Source organism: Ambystoma mexicanum, chromosome 1p (genome assembly GCF_040938575.1).
Source record: "Ambystoma mexicanum isolate Mex_15411 chromosome 1p, UKY_AmexF1_1, whole genome shotgun sequence".
Lineage (NCBI taxonomy): Eukaryota > Metazoa > Chordata > Amphibia > Caudata > Ambystomatidae > Ambystoma > Ambystoma mexicanum.
In genome coordinates, this window is record NC_090921.1 from 1,175,568,563 (window position 1) to 1,175,587,390 (window position 18,828).

The following is an 18,828-nucleotide window of genomic DNA, read 5'->3' on the forward strand; positions in this document are numbered from 1 at the left end:
CAACCATGCACCACGATAATCCAGAAACTTAGACTAGAATCTAGACTCAAACAGACCTACCGACTAACTCTTAACTGTAAATCCTTAATCAACACCAAGAGCACAACCATTAGGAAAAAGACCTTGAAGTCTCACAATAACACTGCCAAAAATGGCACTATCCATTCAACCAATACCACAGTATCAATGCCAGGTCATTGATAGCACACGTTTTAGACATTGCTGACCTTATTATTTCCAATCAGCTAGATTTCCTGGCCATAACAGAGACCTGGCTACATACTGCAGCAGGCCAAAAACTATCTCTAGCCATTCCAGATAACTACTCTATCACAAGACTTGATAGAGAGTCCTCTAAAGGGGGTGGGGTCACTGTTATTTCCAAGACCCAATTCAGCCTAATAGCCCCGCCTTACCTTCCATTTCCATCAGCTGAACTCCTATCTATGAAGCTCCTGCTTTCAGCCTCACACAGACTAAAAATTCACCTTGTGGGCAGACCACCTAGGCCAATATCCATCTTTGAGGAAGATATTTTACAACTCCTCTCAACCGACACTAAACCGGGTTCGCAAATCTTGCTACTTGGTGTTTTTAATTTAGGCTTCCTAGACGAAAACAATGGTTCAGCTACTACTATAGCCAACTCAATCACAGAACTAGGATTCTCTCATCGTATCACTTAGCCCACACACAATAAAGGAAGAATCCTGGACCAGATTCCAGACCGTAATTGCGAAACTAACATTCTTTCTAATCCACCATGCACATGGGCAGACCACCACTTTGTCCCGTTCACCTTAGAGTCTAGTACTCAACTTAACCTTCCCATTCACATGGCACCACCGGCTTTAAGCAGAAATAACAAGAATATTACAACACAGAACCTATTGCCCCTCCTACAGCCTATCCTTAAATACCCTACTACTAATACTGACCCCTCGACATTTGTAGATCACTACAATCTAACATTCCGCCAAGGGATCGACACAATAGCTCCATTGAAACTGCGTAAAGCTAAGCCTCAAGCCCACCTTAACTAGTGGTTCACCCCTAGCCTCAAAACTTTACGTAACAACAAAAGAAGTACCAAAACAGCATGGTAAAACCACCCTTCAGCTTCCAATAAAGACATATTTTTAAAAGCTGCCAACTGCTATAAGTCAGCCATCCTCCAAACAAAAAGTGACACTTACAATAACAGAATCACTAACGCTAAATCCGGCTTTAGGGAGCTATTAACTATCCTCAGAGAGCTTGAGTCGCCCACACCCCCTACTGAAACCTGCTCTAAAGACAAGACATAGTGTACTAAGATACAAGCAGCTCTACTTGATAAAATATTGATGCTCCAAACTAAAATTGAAAAGAAAAAACTCACTTTTGCCTCTGAACCAGTCTTACCTAAGTCCCAGCTTTCAAGTGTTAAACCATGCAGCCTATTCAAATGCACTCCTCTTTCCTCTGTGGAAGTTGAAAATATAATATCTAGCCTCAAACCATAAAGAGGTCAGGGCGACATATGGCCTGCAAACATCATCAAAGAGGCAGCGAGAGAACTCACACATTCCATCACCACATTCATAAATATCTCATTTGAAACTAGCATGGTCCCAACTAATCTGAAGGACGCTTGCACCCTTCCACTGTTAAGAAAACCTAACCTTGACCCGGACATTCCTACTAATTACAGACACATCACCCCAGTGCCATTTTTGCTGAAAATTCTTGACAGGGCCGCCCAACTTCAAATTCAGGCAGTACTAGAAACAAACAATCTTCTGGGCCTGCGGCAATCTGGATACCCTAGACATGGCACCAAAACTGCCTCTATAGACCTGAAAACTCAAATAGACGACCAAAAAGACAAAGGTAACATAACCCTACTTCTGCTGCTAGATTTATCAGCTGCCTTCGACTTTGTCAGTCATGAAGTCTTGTGCAACCACCTTACTTTATCAGCTCATTTCTCTGTCAAGGCTACGGCCTGGATACAAGCCTTCCTTGGCAATAGAACATTGAGAGTATTCTCACCTACTGCACCGGCTGATCTAGCACCAGTGACAAGCGGAGTACCACAAGGGTCCTGCGTTTCACCGACGCTGTACAATATTTTTACCAAGCCTTTGTTCGATGATCTTGACCTCTTGGGTGTCACCTACGCTAACTATGAAGATGACACCCAAGTCCTCATCCCTATCTCTGGGAAATATGACCTTGATTTAAAACTATTGAACAAAATGTACCTCATCATTCAGGCATGGATGGCCACACATGGCCTCGGCCTCAAAGATGAGAAGACCGATTTACTTCTCACTGCTCCCTAGCCAAACTAAATAAACTTGACACTAGATATAATTAATTTAACATAGACGGCATCCTGGTCTCCAAGGAAGTCAAAACACTTGGGTTCTATCTTGATTCATCCTTAACCGTGACCAAAAAAGTGAATGTGACAGCCTCTGTCACAGCTTATACTTGCAAACTAATAAACACCTGCAGACCTTTCCTTTCAACAGCAAGATGCTACACGTTAGCTAGGGTGCTCATTCTATTTAAATTGGATTATTGCAACACGCATTACTTAGGAACCAACAAGCGAAACTTAAATAAACTACAAGTACTGCAAAATAATGTGCTCAGATCCACCCTCAACATACCGAGATCCCATCACATATCTGAAACCAGACGCAATTCCCGTTGGCTATCAGTCAAGAACAGAATATCATTCAAAACTATGGGTCACACCCACAAGTGCCTGTCCAAATCAGCACCTAAATACCTGCCATGTAAATTCTCCAAAAGTCAATCAGAACGACCTACCAAATCCACACAACTACATTGTCTCGGAGTCCCTAGATTTAATCTACAGAAATCAGGAGGCAGCAGATTCCCTGTCCTAGAATCAAAACTGTGCAACTCCCTACCTATAGCTCTAAGAGCAGAACCATCATTCCCCCGATCCAGGACAAATGTCAAGAATTGTCTGTCCACTCAGGAGACTAGATAAATGCCTGCTACCTCTTGCTTTACGTATTTATCTGCTAATCTCCTTCCTATTTGCCTGTACCTGCAATGTATATATGCTTATATTACCACCTTTATATGATGTATCTACTCCTATAATCCCTTTGCCTGTTCATAACCCCATATCATTATCTTTGTATCTTGCTGTAACCTGCTACTGTAACCTTGTACAAATGTAACCTATGCAATGCGCCCAAATACCTGAGGGTTAGGTGCGCTATATAAATAAACAATACAATACAATACAAAACACTTAGAGACTGGTCCCTAGTATTAAGCGTGTTATAAAAGATTAATTCATTAAAAAGGATAAAATGTCCAGATTTTGAACATCTGCAATACGAATTAAAGGCACACCAATGGCATTGTTTGGTGATGTGTAATCAGAGCACCAAGGTGACAAAAGCACACTGCAGATTTTGTAAATAGTGCGTCATTTTTTACAAATTGGACAACTTTGCATTTCATACTTATGTGCGCGCAATCGAGAGAGCTCTCGAGGAGTGCTGTTGGCTGCCTGCTCAGCACGTTACTCTGCTGAACTATTGACTTTCCTCCTGAACCGCTATGTGTGCAAAAGGCACACAAGGATTTTTCAAGTCAAGCCTTGAACCACGTAGGCCATGCCCCCTTTGTAGCGTGCCTACTTCAACAGGCACGCACGCGCAATTGAGCGCGCGCAATCGAGTGAGTATTCTCGAGGAGTGCTGTTGGCTGCATGCTCCTGCTCCGGCACATTACTCTGCTGAACTATCGACTTTCTTCCTGAACTGCTACATGTGCGAAATACACACCGCGACTCTTCAAATCAAGCCTTGGTATGTGTGAACTGCACTGGATTGGATAAATACCCTCTAAAGAACGCTTGTAAGCGCATTAACATTATTTTTCCACTGTTTTTTTTCACAGAACTAAGTAGCCCACGCCCCCTTTGTAGCATGCCAATTTCAACAAGCACGCATGCGCAATTGCGTGCAATTGAATGAGTGCAATTGAATGAGTGCTCTCGAGGAGGGCTGTTGGCTGTTTAGGGACTTGGTGGCACGGCACAGCACACAACCAACGGCATAACCTCTCATTGTACACACTCTGCCTTAGTCAAGCATGACGGTTGGGGCACGCTTGACATTATTTATCTATCCTGTGGATAGAGAGGCTGCGCCTTGAGTTTCCTCCAGTGCAGTCGTGTGGTGACTGAATGGCAACATACGAACTAACGACTACCATGCCGCAGCATGCAGCGAAATTAACGAGACCTATGGAAAGTGAGCTAAATGATTTGGACAAACAAAACATCAATCAATTGCAGAGAGAGCGACTTGAAGCAAAAACTGAAATGCTCAAAAACCCTAACGATGGACGTTAGACAACTACGGAGTGCAAATGCCACTCTAAAACAGCAACAATTAAATCACAACGCCGTAACTGGATATGAATCCACATTGAATTCTGTGAATAATCATGGTGGAAAGGCTGCAAATGTTTGTGTCGATGTAGTGCATGGCACAATTTCTGATGCTGATTTACTGGCTGTGAGTACTCAAGGTGGGCCAAATAATGTTTCTATAATGGTAGACGAGTGTGATAATTGTTTAACAGTTCAGAAGGCACAAACAGCACATGCAAAGTGTACGATTATGGAATCCGAGACAATTCAAACTCCCTCCTTAACAAAGGTTCTGTTTGATGCCGCCGACACCTCAGATTGCCCCATGTTGTACTCACAGGCAGTATCCCAAAATCATAACCATAACCAAATGAATGTGGCAGTGCCTAGTGATAAACATCCACCTAGTGATCAAAATGAAAATATAAATCATGCGTATCAAGACACCAGCCAAGGAAATTAAACAAGCATAATATTTGAAACTGATATTGAAATGCAGCCGATGAGGAATGAATTACATCTCTCACACTCCCCAATCCTTTATCCAAACCAGAGAAATACATCAATAGACACATCGATATCCTCACCGGAATCTTTTGCAAAACCCACACCAAGACCATCTTTTGGGCTAAGGCCCCCTACCTTACTATCTCAAGAGGTCACCCTGAGTGCCAAAAACAATGGCTTGTTTGCAGTAACAAAATTATATGAAACATTTGTCTGTAAAATGTCGGGAAAAGAAGACACTTGCAGACTATTGTGTTCGAAGATTGACTGGATAGTGCCTGAAAAGAAGCAGGATAGAAAACCTATAAAATCAAATTCGAAAAATCCATTAAACAACACTCGACCAATAGAACATCATTGGAAATGTTCAAACGAGGTGGATCTTCAAACCGATGCAGCATGGATGTTGGCGGAAGCTCTGACCATTCCCCATATATCTATGGCAGATGATTTGACACTGGAATCAAATAAAAACTCAACCACTCAGCAACTATTACTTGAATCTGAAGAGATCATACCAGACACAAGTGATATAATTGTGCCAGTTACCAAGCAAGGAGAAGAACCCCTGTATGAAGTTTTTAGAATGCGTAAAAAAGACACAGGAGGAAACTCAAAGTGCCCGAGGCCCGAATCCCACAAAACCCCCCCAGAAAACAACAAATAACTAAACAAAATAGATCCAATAATGACAAACAATTTATAGACCAAATGACAACTCCTGTACAACTCCAAAAAAAAAAAAAAAACTAAATGTAAAACCAAGAAAGGGCAGAACCTCGTCAAACACGAGACAGCGCTGGACTTAAAAAGTAACAAAACTGATATGCAAAACATTGTGAGTGTTACATTAAATGAGGAGGCCTTAATGAATTTATTGACATGCTCCCACTCATCTTATCCACTACAAATTGATGAAAAGGAGGTACTTATTGAAGGTGACATTATAGAAACTAATAACTATGCGCTTGACGACTTTAGGATTAATACCCTGAGTGACTATGACGAATCCCAGTTTCTCACGTTAGAAACGGTAATTCAGATGCCTAATTTGCACATCAAAAAACCTCAAGAACTGCTCACTTGAGACCTTCGGATCTCTTGAATGTAACAATGAGCAACCGCCATAGAAGAGATCCCTTCCCAAACTGAACCACTCTGATGACCGTATTTAAAACCTTTCCAAAGCTGCAGCTAATTAGATCTTGCGACATTGAAACTTTGCGCTTCCAAACTAATGGTGCTATGGATACAGTTATTTTAAAGGTTCCATCCATGACCTAACATGGAAGGAAAGGCAAAGCCTAGGAGAAGCAGGATTTCAGCTATAGGTAAAACAACTACCAATGGCCAAGAAAGAGATCGACAAACCAAACATTGAGCATAGTTATCATAACAGAGATGACGTATACATAAATTGTAGAGGTAACTCAGGCAAGTTGGCTAGAACCGTATACTTTGAGTTAGATAATCAGCTAGAAAACCAATCCGATTGGACATGGTTAGCGAAGGCAATCCATGAAACAAGCATTCACAATACAAAATTAATGTCAAAAGCAGGACCATGTACATACTATTAAATTGGTGAGTTGGAATACTTGAGGCCATAAGCATTTGCTTGATCCTTCTAATACAAGTCCCTTTGAAAATGTTGAAATAATTGTCCTTCAAGAAACCTGGCTGCTGACAGAACCAGCTTTGCCGGGATATGAACTAATATGGGTCCCAGCTGTTCATAATGGAAAGGAAAGACCCCCAGCAGGACTAATGACACTGATTAAGCTAGATATGAATGGCCAGCTGAAAGCTTGGGCCTCGCCTCATCCATGTCTGCAATTATCAAGACTAGCATTTAGAGACCAAGAAAATACTCTAACATCTCAAATAGCAATTCTAAACTGATACTGGAATACAGCAATGGTATCGGATATACACTTCTCGCAGCTAACCATAGATGTGCTTGACTTGATAGCTCAGGATAATGATGTAGGCATGTCCTTGATTGTAGGATATCTAAATCTGTAATGCATCAGAGTTATAAATTCCAGGTTATCAACCAGGGCAAAATCATGGTTAGACTTAATGAAGATAAGAGGATTTAAAATGTTAAATGGTTCGTCAGAAAGTGACACTCCACCAAGACCCACATGGTCAAGAGAAACTTCGAGAGCAATCCTTGATTACGCTTTTGTATCGGATCAAGCGCTACTCAGAGTGAAAGACTTTGTAATTCTCCCCACTACAGCTAGTGACCATGATATGCTAGAGATTTCATGGTCAACAGTTTTTAACAAAAAGAGTACGTCTTACAACTATTCTATAGAACCTCAGGGGAGGAATAGAGTCAGATGGTCTTCTTTCAATTTGACGAAGTTGGATGAACTCATGACTGACGATATGCAGAGCCCTGTTCAAAATCAACAGCAAACCTATAGCAAACCTATACTCATGCTCTGCAGGTATTTGAGCAAATTCAAAGAAAGGGTGGCTGAGTCCATATAATACATAAATCTCGATATGATCCAAATGTTCAGAATTTAAAAAAAAAAAAAATTAAGAGCTGCAAGAAAGATTAAGCATTCAAGGACTGATAATATGATTGAGCTACTAATTAACCTATGCACTTGGTACAAGAACCATCTGCGCCACCATAAAGACTGATTAAAACAAGTAGCAGGTGAAAAAATGCTGAAGGCTCTAATCTCTAAATCATCTCGCTCCAATGCCACTGCCTCTAAAATCCTGAACTCCATCAATGAAACTATCTGGATACCGCATTTTTTGAGGGTGTTCACAAAAAACAATGAGGATGTTGCCTTGTTGTCAAAGGATGATGTAAACCTGAATACAATCATCTTTACCCATAATGACATTATAACACTAATTAAGTGACTAAGCCCATCAAGGGTTCCCATTACAAATGTACTGTGGCAGAAGCTGAATAATGCAAATCGTCCTCCAGCCACTTTATACCTGGTGGTCCAACAGTTACATACTAAGACCTCAGTTAGAGTCAGACTCAACCAGGAGGGGATGTTAACAGAAGAGATACCAACTTCTGGGGGCCTGAAACAAGGCTGTGCGCTTGCAGTGATACTTTTTAATTTCTATATTCATGATATAGGTAAAGCACTAGAATCACCACGCTCACTCTTCGCTGATGACCTAGTGGTTATGGACCAAACACCAATAGGGCTGCAGAGTCAAATACCAATATGGTTGCAGAGGCAGCTGCAAGCCCTAGGAAATTATGCAGCGAAAAATCAACTTTCAATCAATACCACTAAATGAAACATCTAGTACTCCCAAACTCAAAGAAATCACTATCAGTAAAGCATAAATGGTGGGTGGGAAATGACAGGTTGGAAGTTATTCAAGAATATAAATACCTTGGAGTAAATATTAACACCAGTTTGGGAGAAACTCCATATATAAACGATGTGATAACCAAAATGCTGACCTTAACATCTCAAGCAAAAGTCCTATCTCGGGAATACTGTGAATTCTCATGCAAACCGATGCTGATCTTCTATGTGCAAAAAGTAACACCGGTGGTCAGCTACAGTGCTCACTCTAAAAAGCCATCCGATCAACCAAAATGGGATTATCTTGAGGGAAAACCCTGGTAATATGTCCTGGGTTTACCAGGGAGCACACCAATTCAGGTGATTAGGTATGAACTTGGCCTAACATTACTACAAATAGTGGTAGATTGGCAGATGTTGTCTTTATATACAACATGCCTTCTACAAGCAGATCACAAAAAAGACTCTTATCCCAATAATAGCAAGTGCCATATCTTCTTGCCAGGATAACTATTTTGCCCTCTGGAAAGATCACTGTGTAACGTCTAAATCTGATATTGAGGAAACACATCTCTTAGAGAATCCAGATGGCGCAAAGCGGCAACTATACCAATCAGAATGGATTAATCTATGGGAGACATCCCAAAAATATAGAATAATTAAAATTGGCTGCTTTACTCTTAAAGAGAGGAAACAGGTTCCAAAATATCTATTAATGTTCCCTGATCCCAACTATCGGAATGCATTTTTACGAATTCACTTTAATTTATGGGCCACTAAAACAGTCCTGGAAATAAGGTCAAAGGACCATGAACAAAATAACACATGCTGCTTTTGTAGTGATGTCTTGGTGAGTGAAACTCTAGAGCACCTGGATAGTTTTTATACATTTTTTAGGAATTTTTAAATTACTATCGCAAGCTGAACTGTGGCTAGGATATTTAGCGGAGAACACATAGCACTGAATATAGCTGCTGTATCATTTTTAAATAACTTTAAACCTTTGTGAATGTAAAATGTAATATACTGAAAATGATGAAACTTTTTAGAATCTTAACATAGGTTTAATTGTTCTAAAAAAAGTTTTAATGGTTTTTAACACCTTACTGATTGCAACTAGAATGTAGTGAATGTGTGTATTTATAATCAAATGATATCATTGTTTTGAAAACGTTGAAATATTTTTAACCAAACCAAATGAAGCATAGTAATAATAAAACATACTTTTGTGCTCTAGCACCTTGAAGAGTCTCTTGTGCTAGATGGAATTACCAATAACAATCGCAGAGCAAATAATCGGACAGACCCAAAGAATATGGCAAAATACTATTTTATTCTCAATTTAATAAAGCAGGGCAAACTGGCAGATATTGGACTGATTCTTGCACACTCACACACAACACACAAACTTGATTATGTAGAGGTTTTATACCTCAATTTGCATAATCTATGATGTCATTAAAGGTGGCAAACTGTAAAACCTATTGATGGGAGGTATTGGTTAGGGGAACTTATCTACTTAGAGTACACATATGGGTTAGTACACCATTGGCTACCTCTTATCTGTAAGGCACGCCTCAAACTACCTCTAAATACATATAATACTGATTATAGCAGACAAAATGGCAGCGGATTGGTCTATGCAAAATTGTATAGGAGGTTGCCCCATAGACCCACTGATTGGTTAGCATTCCTACTCATCCTTGGACTTTCGGCTCGACTAGCAGCACATAAGCAAAACAAATCCCAGGTGCTTGAGTCAAGTCAGATTACTACCCACGTTCCCAATTAATAATAATAATAATAATAATAATAATAATAATAATAATAAATACAAATTAGTCCATCATCTCTCATCAGTCTGACCATGAGCCAAAGTTTCCCATCTGTAGTTGACCTTTCTAGCTAGCTCTCTGTTCTGTGACATTCAAGGGAGTGTAGGCACATTGCTATCTTCATCCACAGCTTAATGTATAGCCCTTGTTTTCAACTTCTGAATCATGTGTGAAGAGGCCACAAATGTGTCCATTTCGACCTCTTACTTACTGCTATTTGATTAAATTATGCTGGGTGTCATAGCTCCTCTCAGCCTCTGGAGACTTGCTCACTCCATCTTGTAGGAGCCTTATCCATTGTTAATTGTCCAATACTTGGCTCTTGCAAATGTTTTCTTCTTCTTTAATCTAGGGGAAATATGTCTCACGTCCATGATTTATCCGTCTGTCTCCCTTTGTGCTTTGCAGCTATTAGTCAAATAGCTTCATTGATCCCAGGCCAAAATAGACTCCTCTTAATTTAGCACCCAAAGCTAATTCTCCAACGTCTCTTGACGCTGCACCCCTGGTCTGTTTCTGTGGTAGCTGGATTGAATCTTTACACAAGTCGACATCCATTTTCCTATTATGGCCGTCCTTGCCACGTTATATTTTCCTCTATAGCAAGCTTCTATATCTCTCATCTACCTTGCGTTGCTGCGTATTTACACTTATTGGCCAGCAAGTTACTTTATTTTCTTTTACATATGATTACTTTATCATTTTGTACGTGTTTATCTTGTCACTTCAGTTACATCAACATTTTTAAGTATTCTCAGATCGTTTCAGTATGTCTGCATACATCTTCTTCATGACATCCTCAGCCCTTGTCAGATTTCACCCAGCACTACATGATTTCCAATGGTTCATGCTGACATCCATCCACACAATATCCTTCCACTCTCTCAGTGTGAGGATACATTTGATACGATTGTCTGAGTGCATATCATCTTTCCTGCACTCAATGCGGTGTAAGCATAACACACAGAGTCCCATAGAGGGCTCTTCTCCTACTTTTCCGGTATGAGGGCGGTGAGGGTGCGAGAGTTAGGGAAAGTGCGTCCACCTGCCCCTCTACACCTATGCTCTGTTATTTGTGTATAATATAATTGCTGCTTAAGGTACAAACCTTGCAAAAATTGCCTTATGTAAATTCTAATTCAGTTCCACCTTAGTCTAATGAATGGATGAGCGTGTTGTAAGGAACATTCTTGCCATATTGCAAACTGTGTTATGGGAGGAAGAAAACAGTCACTGAACTTCAGGGTCTGAAGCTCTTTTTAAATACTACCTTGTATTGTGTTTGCAGGTTGGAGAATGGTCTTTGAGCTTCAACGGGTCTTGAAGCGGGAATATGTGCCTCTCGTTGTGACACTGCTTTGTTCCTGGCTCAAAGGTGAAACGTCCTGAAAAGTGGTATTGCTAAATAATGGAGTTTCATGTCACAGTCCCATAATCCTGCACTTCCAGCATTTATATTAATCATATGTGGCACTATGTAATGTTTTTGTAATGACTCACGCAATCATGATTTCATTATTCGTCCTCTTATTCTCAATATTAACATTTGAGTATTTAACCACAGGCAACTGTTCTTTCACTAACAAAAACATACGTCTTTTTCATCCTAAAATGTAACCCATCGACCCACTATCAATTTCAGCTAAATTCCACTATTCCAACCCTTTCATCGTAGAGTCTTTTCGGCTCTGTTCATTTATCGCTCCATCACTTCTACACAATGCTTTTCCCAGCTCTCTCCATATACAACCATCACTTGTATCCTCGTCTACGTGCAGCTCCACCCACTCATGTTCATAGCTCCATGCATAAATGACTTCTATTCAACACCATTGCCACTTATTTTTATTAATCCCTCCAACACTCTTCCCAAATCTTTCTGCACCTCTGTCGCCTCGGATACACTCCTAAACGTCATACAGTCATCCAACACTTTAATCAAACATCTTTCTCTTCTCTGTTCCCTCACCTAACCATTCTGCTCAACACCACTTCCCACGTCTTTGACAAACTATCATCCTCTATCCTGTATCCTCCAAGCTCCATCTGTACATTCATCACATATATTCAAGCCTTTCCCAGGTCAATCTATTCATCAATCATTTATATCCAACATCATTCTCAGTTCCATTCAGGCAATGCCACCTTCCACCAAAAAGCTAGGCTCAGATGTATTGATCCATCAAAACGTTATAGCCAACATCGGTTTATCTTATGCACTAACATTGTATTCAACACACTTATTGGATTTGGCTACTCTTTGACCCATTCTTGGCAATGCCTATTATGGAGCCATCCGCTTATCGGAACCTCATCAACACCATTATCAGTTTTAACCATTGAATATATTGTTATGGATAACACTCTTCTTGGCTCCAGGAACCATACAGCCCTCCTGTGGAACGATCTTCTCAGCTCTTTCCAATGATGCAACCCTTTTATTAAAAAGCCATGAAAGTTCCATGCACTCATTCCCTCTTCCATTCAGAACCCTTCTTAGTTGCATTCACTCACTCAAGTCTTCAGCCAAGCCCTTTTCTGAGCTCCACTGGCCAAGTGCACCTTGTCATAAAATTCCCTTAAATCATTCACTCCTTAAAAATCTTGCCACAACAACCTTTACCTCTTTCCACTAATCCAACAATTTAACGAAAAACTCTTTTCAGCTCAATAGCCCATTGCACACTTCAAGACAACCGCCTTAAAAGAACAGTACACCCAGGGAAAGGATCCATCAAATATTCTTTTAAGAGCCATCCACTCGCTGATTTCTTTTGCATATCACGCTCCCGAGATCTTTTCGGAGCCATTTCACATCGCTATACATTTATCTAACTCTTCTACCCAACACCATTCTTAGGCCATTCCTCTCCAGCCTACGACATTATTGGGTGTATCCTCTAAATAGACTTTGCCATTGAAAAAATAGGTCTGCCTCACCCAATCATCCATCTCGTCCAATTGATATTCTTTTAACCTCTGTCCAGTCACCCAACCCTTCAACGTAACAATGATCTCTGCTCCACGAACTCCATCATATATCCTTTCCATCCTACATCATTTTAAATGAACTCGGTCACGTACTCCACCCAACAGTAGGCCTAAGTGTATGCAATCATGCATCAGATCCAATAAGGAATCGTATATCTCAATCCACTCTTCCAGTTTGTACATTCAACATTATTCTCAGCTCCACTCACTCATCTAAGCCTTTCCACTGGAGCTCTTCGACAATCACTGATCCACCCATTTAGACCAACTCCCCCTAGCACCATACAATCATTTAAAGCTTTTATTCAGTACACTCCTCATCCATGTTCTGCCCCCCGACCATTCTATTCAAAACCCTTCTCAACTTTACAAATACTTCAACTTCCTCTAAAAACAATCCCCACTTCATCGAGTCACAAAACCAGCCCAGGTATCACCATTTCCAGCTTAACAGACTCCTCTTGCAGCAATAAAGCGTCAGCATTTATAAGCTTTATTTACTCATCCAGAGCTTCCAACCAACAACATTCTCATCTTCATCCTCATATGAACCTCTTTATCATGCATGCTCCCCATATATAGCCAAACATGTACCTGTTTCATAGGATCCTGTTCTACACTTTATCCAGCCACTCATATATTTAATCCAACACTTTTTTTCATCTCTAGCACAAATCGAAGTCTTCTACACAACATCTTCCTCCGTTCCCTCCACCCATACAACCCTCCATCCTCCACAGTCTGCCTCAATCTCAAATGAGTGAGATGCGAGCGCACTCAAAGCAGCTCAAATAACCTTTAAGATTGTATAAGAAACTACGCCTATTCACTCATTTAATCATTGTTTCATCTCTGTAACCACGCTTCATTTTATTTTCATCTTTCTCAAAATGTGAATAACCACTCAGACATTCACGAATACCAGTCTGCCCATCAGTGTCTGCCATCTACCTTTCTGTTTGTTGGACTGAGCTGCCTTCCCCTTAACCATCGCCACACATGAGATTCTTTGAATCTGTGTCCTACTGATAAATCTGTCATCAAAAACCCAAATCCAAATGTGTAGATTTCTTCAAAAGGCATGTCATTGTTTTAAATTTACACCGCACGGTAACGTCAACAGGTTCCTGGTGCCAGCAGCAAGCCTTCCGAATCCAGCCGAACAACGCCACTGTGTTGGAAGGGGGTGTAGCCATCTTGCAATGTGAGGTGGAGAACCCATCGGGTGTGGTCCAGTGGGTGAAGAATGGACTCTTGCTGGGCCCAGAGAGGAGTATTGTTGGGTTTACTCGCTACTCCATGATCGGAGACCCTGATAAAGGTAAAAACAACATCTCCTACTTTTTAAAGTAAGGGAAACACTTTAACGATAGAGTGGGTGTTGCTAGCCAGCAGGATGCCAACCTTTTCCCTCTGTGTGATCACCAGGAGAGCACCATCTGCGTATCACGGGCTGTGAACTGCAGGATGACGCTGCCTACGAGTGCCAGGTTGGGCGTTCCGAGACAAGCTATGGGATTATCTCTCGCACGGCTCTGCTGGATGTCCTCAGTAAGTACTGTGTGCCCACCCTCCGTAGTCTCACCCATCCTCCAGCTCCTATACTGATGCACTCTCATACTCACAAATTTAAATTCATCTTTAAGTGTGGTCATAACCTCTTCATTGCACCTCGATGGCCATCACGAATCTCTACTTTTCTCTTTCATACCCTCTATTTCTCTCATTTTCATTGCCATGTGCCATCTTTTGCCCTCCTCGCTTACACCCTCTTTTGCCAGCTCAATTCTTTCCATCTTTTGCCATTCTTTTGCATTTCTAGTCCCACTCTTTCTTTTTCTTTCCAAGTTCCCGTTAGAAGCAGGGGGTGTTAAATGGATGAGTGATACATTTGAGAGTGCATTACATATTCCCCCTTTCTCTTTTGCAGTCCCACCTAAGAAGCCCGTCCTGAAGGAGTATCAGGCGGACAGCATTGTCACCTGGGTCGCTGGACTGGAATACACAGTGACCTGTGAGGCCATGGATGCCAAACCTGCAGCCGAGATCGCCTTCACCAAAAGTGATTGATTATAGGATCCCACCTGGGACGGAAAGTGGTTGGGGCCAGGAAGAGGGGAGGCTGGGAGCAGAAAGTGGTAGCAAGGGGCTTGAACTGTGAGGGGTCTGAGTAATAAAAGGATAGTAGCAGGAGGAAAGTGGAATACGCTGGAGGCACAAACGGCGGCAAAAAGGTCCTGACCTGCAAACAAAAGGGATTAGGAGGGACCAAGGGTAAAATTGAAGAGGGGTTGAAAAGGAGTGACTTGAATTGAAAGGGGCTGGAACAGGAAAGGGAGTCGGAAGGGCAGTTAGAGAAGCAACTGTGGAAGAATGTAGATGGGACAAGTACGAGTTGGGCATCAGGAGCCTTAGTATGAATGTAGAAATGTGCTTTGCTTCACTTAATGCAGCTGACGATGCTTCAAGCCATACGTTGTCGAAGGTGAGGGTCCGATGCCTATAGATGAGATGCCTATAGGTGAGATGGCTCACACTGGTGCCAGAAATTGAGGAGACCTTTGATGAAGCAGTCTATTGATGTCAGCAGTGCCCCAATCGATGGCCATGGGGGGGGGGGGTGAACCACCATGGACCTCACAACCCCAACAGCCAGCGTGTGGGGTTGGGGGGTGGCACCATCCACGCTGAGGTGGGGAGCCAAAAAGGTAGGGGGAAAAAGAACCGCCTCAAGATTTAAGGAAACAGAATGGGTTTCAGTTAGTGTCTTTAGTATTTCAGTTGGAGAATGATACGCAACAGTAATGTAAGTACCCAATGATGTCTCAGTGTGTGCAGTCATCCCAGAAGAGACATGTCAAATACCTCCTGGAGGGGAGGTTTGGGCACTTCCTGATGAGTCCAAGTCCTCAGGTTGGCAAGGTGCCCAACAACATGTGGATGCCACGTGAAGGAATGCAGCAGAAGAACCCGGGCGTAGGAGAGAGTGAGAATGCTGCAAGTCCCACCCCCGGTAGGAACGCAGGCGCCCTATGTCCAGATGCCTGCAGCACCTGGGCACAACAATCCAGAGTTCCATAGGGATGCGGGCGCAGCAAGTCCCATCCAATAGGAACCAGGACACAATAGACACCTGAAAAGCCTCATATTCAACTAAGACTAACTGAGGGATAACAAAAGGGGAAATAAAGATACAGAACCGAAGGTCCAAAAGAACAGATACAATGAGGAAGGGAACAATTAGACAATAAACTAAGTAAAATGGCAGCGGAAATGGACAGAGCAAGGGGGGGGGGGCACCATAAACGGGAAGATAACCAGAAGTACCTAAGCTGACAACGACAATGTGAAAAAATCCAGGTGCAACTGCAAACAGCCAGGGTCAGGCCGGCAGCAGAGAACACAAGGCCAGAGACAAAGCAGAGTCAGGAAACCAGGAAGGTAGATCCAAACAATGGCACGCCACAATAGAGAATCCGATCTGTTGAGGAGTGCTGGTAAAAATGGCTGCAAGCTTTGCAGGACTGGGAGAACATTATTGGCCAGTGATGACATTTCTGGTGCAGCCCTGGGTATGTTTGTCATGCATAGTCTGGGAGCCCAGCACCAGCCCACACACAACACAGCACACTCCTGCATTCAATGCCCAGAGCACAAAGAGTCACAGGAGGGACTAAATGTGGGCCATGCACCACTCACAGAACCCAAAAGGGGTGAGTAGACATACCAGGCAAGGCATCTTCCACCCCTTATTTATTTAATAGTTTTTGGTTTCTAAGCTCAGATCGAGGATTCAAACCTCTGTTTCTCTGCGTGATCTTGCTTCCAAAACCAGCACGTTGCCCCTGTGCTATCCTCCATTCACAATGGCAGGGTGACAGTTTATAGAAATTGTCCTAAAGGTACATGATCTGCTGATTGATTAAGAGGTACTGGAAAAGAAAACCATAAACTGTGACCTCTTACTCCCAGAGATGTTCCCCTAAAATACTGAAGACTACCAACAGGACCAGGCTCCGAACCTTGTGGTGCTGCTTTAGTAGTGTCATTGGTTGGTTGCCAAGGTAGGTAGCATTGGCATTGTCCAAGCAAGATAGTATTAGTGATGGAGTCAAGGAGGTGCTGCAAGGCTTATTGAGGTCAGGTGCTGGTTTTCTCAAGTGGCATAGGTGAAGATGGAAGACCTTTTCAATGCAGTGAATTTGACGTTTGGCTGAACGTCTCTCACCCACACAGATCCAAGGGCATTTTGCAACCATGTCTGATGAGTGCTGTGGGCCAAATGATTGTGGCTAATCACAACTCCCTTTCCAGAAGGAGCTACTTAACCTGCATCCATTATTGAGCCTCAATTGAGCAGTTGGTTATTACTTGATCGTTGCTTAGAGGAGAGGTGTGAAGGTGCTTTCTTCATCCCTCTTTGTGAGTGTCCTTGGCATTTAGCTGACATTGAAGCTAGTGCTGACAACCTCTGCCGGGTGGAGCACAGATTTGTTATGAAGAAGGGCGTGATCACAAATCCATGTAAAAAGCACCTCACTAAGCAGAAGAGGTTGCAACGATTGAAACAGCATTGCCCAAGTCACTGTGAGTGGGGCGGGTATGCCCAGACATGGGCCCCCTTCCTGCTGGCCCTAGAGACCCAACCTTCTCCTCTTTAAGGCCCAACAAGGCCAAACCATGTCTGGGAATGCTTGTGGTCTCGTGCAGCAGGGATGTGACGAAGCAGTTTGGCCTGGACTGCTCCTTTTGGGGTGGGACCAAGCCTGAATTGCATATGGTCTTTCCCTTTTTGTATTGGCTTGGCAGGCAAAGAAGGATGGTCAGGATGGTTGCCCAGAACAATGCCAGATGTTAAGCTTAATCCTAAACCTTCCAGCCATCACCTATTATGTTTTGCTGCAATTAAAATGACTGCCAGATTGTTAAATACCAAATTGTGTGCCTTTTAGGGCTATTTCATGAGCATTGCTGCATATTTGATAATTGCACATTTTGCATATCGCTCGACCTTTCCAGTTCAACTGATAACACACAATTTTGTTTTTGGCGAATGGACAGATAAGGGGCTTGGTGGGTGAGTGAACTGATTCTCTGGCACTGGACATCCGCCAAAAGCGCGAGTTGAGAGGTGTGCATTTTGTGTTTTTTGCTGGCATGTCAAAATCGCTCAAAGCTGAATGGTCCCGTCAGAAGTGGCTTAACCAACTGCTTCCAACATTGTAAATTAAATGTTAAAGAAAAAACAACTATGTGATCAGAAAATAGGACAGAAAAACTTTCATCATATAAGAAAAAATCAGTGTAGCAAATACCCCCAGTACTGCCGTGTTCAAAATCAGGACCACATGTACATCTTGGCAGGAAAAAAGGAATGGATGAAGGACAGTATGGAGTAGGACTAACAGAGGACAGTATGGAGTAGGACAAACAGAGGACAGTATAGAGTAGGACTAACAGAGGACAGTATAGAGTAGGACAAACAGAGGACAGTATAGAGTAGGACTAACACAGGACAGTATAGAGTAGGACTAACAGAGGACAGTATGGAGTAGGACTAACAGAGGACAGTATAGAGTAGGACTAACAGAGGACAGTATGGAGTAGGACAAACAGAGAACAGTATAGAGTAGGACTAACACAGGACAGTATAGAGTAGGACTAACAGAGGACAGTATGGAGTAGGACTAACAGAGGACAGTATGGAGTTGGACTAACAGGTGCATTCCGAGGTTGGCGGATTTAACGGTGGTAAATCTGCCAAATGGAATTACTG

At 42.2% G+C, this 18,828-nt stretch overlaps 1 protein-coding gene across 2 annotated transcripts in view; it reads left to right on the top strand.

Annotated features, from left to right (window-relative positions):
- NPHS1 (NPHS1 adhesion molecule, nephrin) overlaps positions 1-18,828 on the top strand; it is a 494,360-nt gene that overhangs the window by 160,025 nt on the left and 315,507 nt on the right. For both annotated transcript variants that reach the window (XM_069604883.1, XM_069604882.1), the window contains 4 exons: positions 11,350-11,436; positions 14,176-14,373; positions 14,481-14,603; positions 14,983-15,114. In XM_069604883.1, coding sequence (XP_069460984.1) covers positions 11,358-11,436; positions 14,176-14,373; positions 14,481-14,603; positions 14,983-15,114 — 532 coding nt within the window. In that variant the 5' untranslated portion in view covers positions 11,350-11,357. The remainder of the gene's footprint in view (positions 1-11,349; positions 11,437-14,175; positions 14,374-14,480; positions 14,604-14,982; positions 15,115-18,828) is intronic.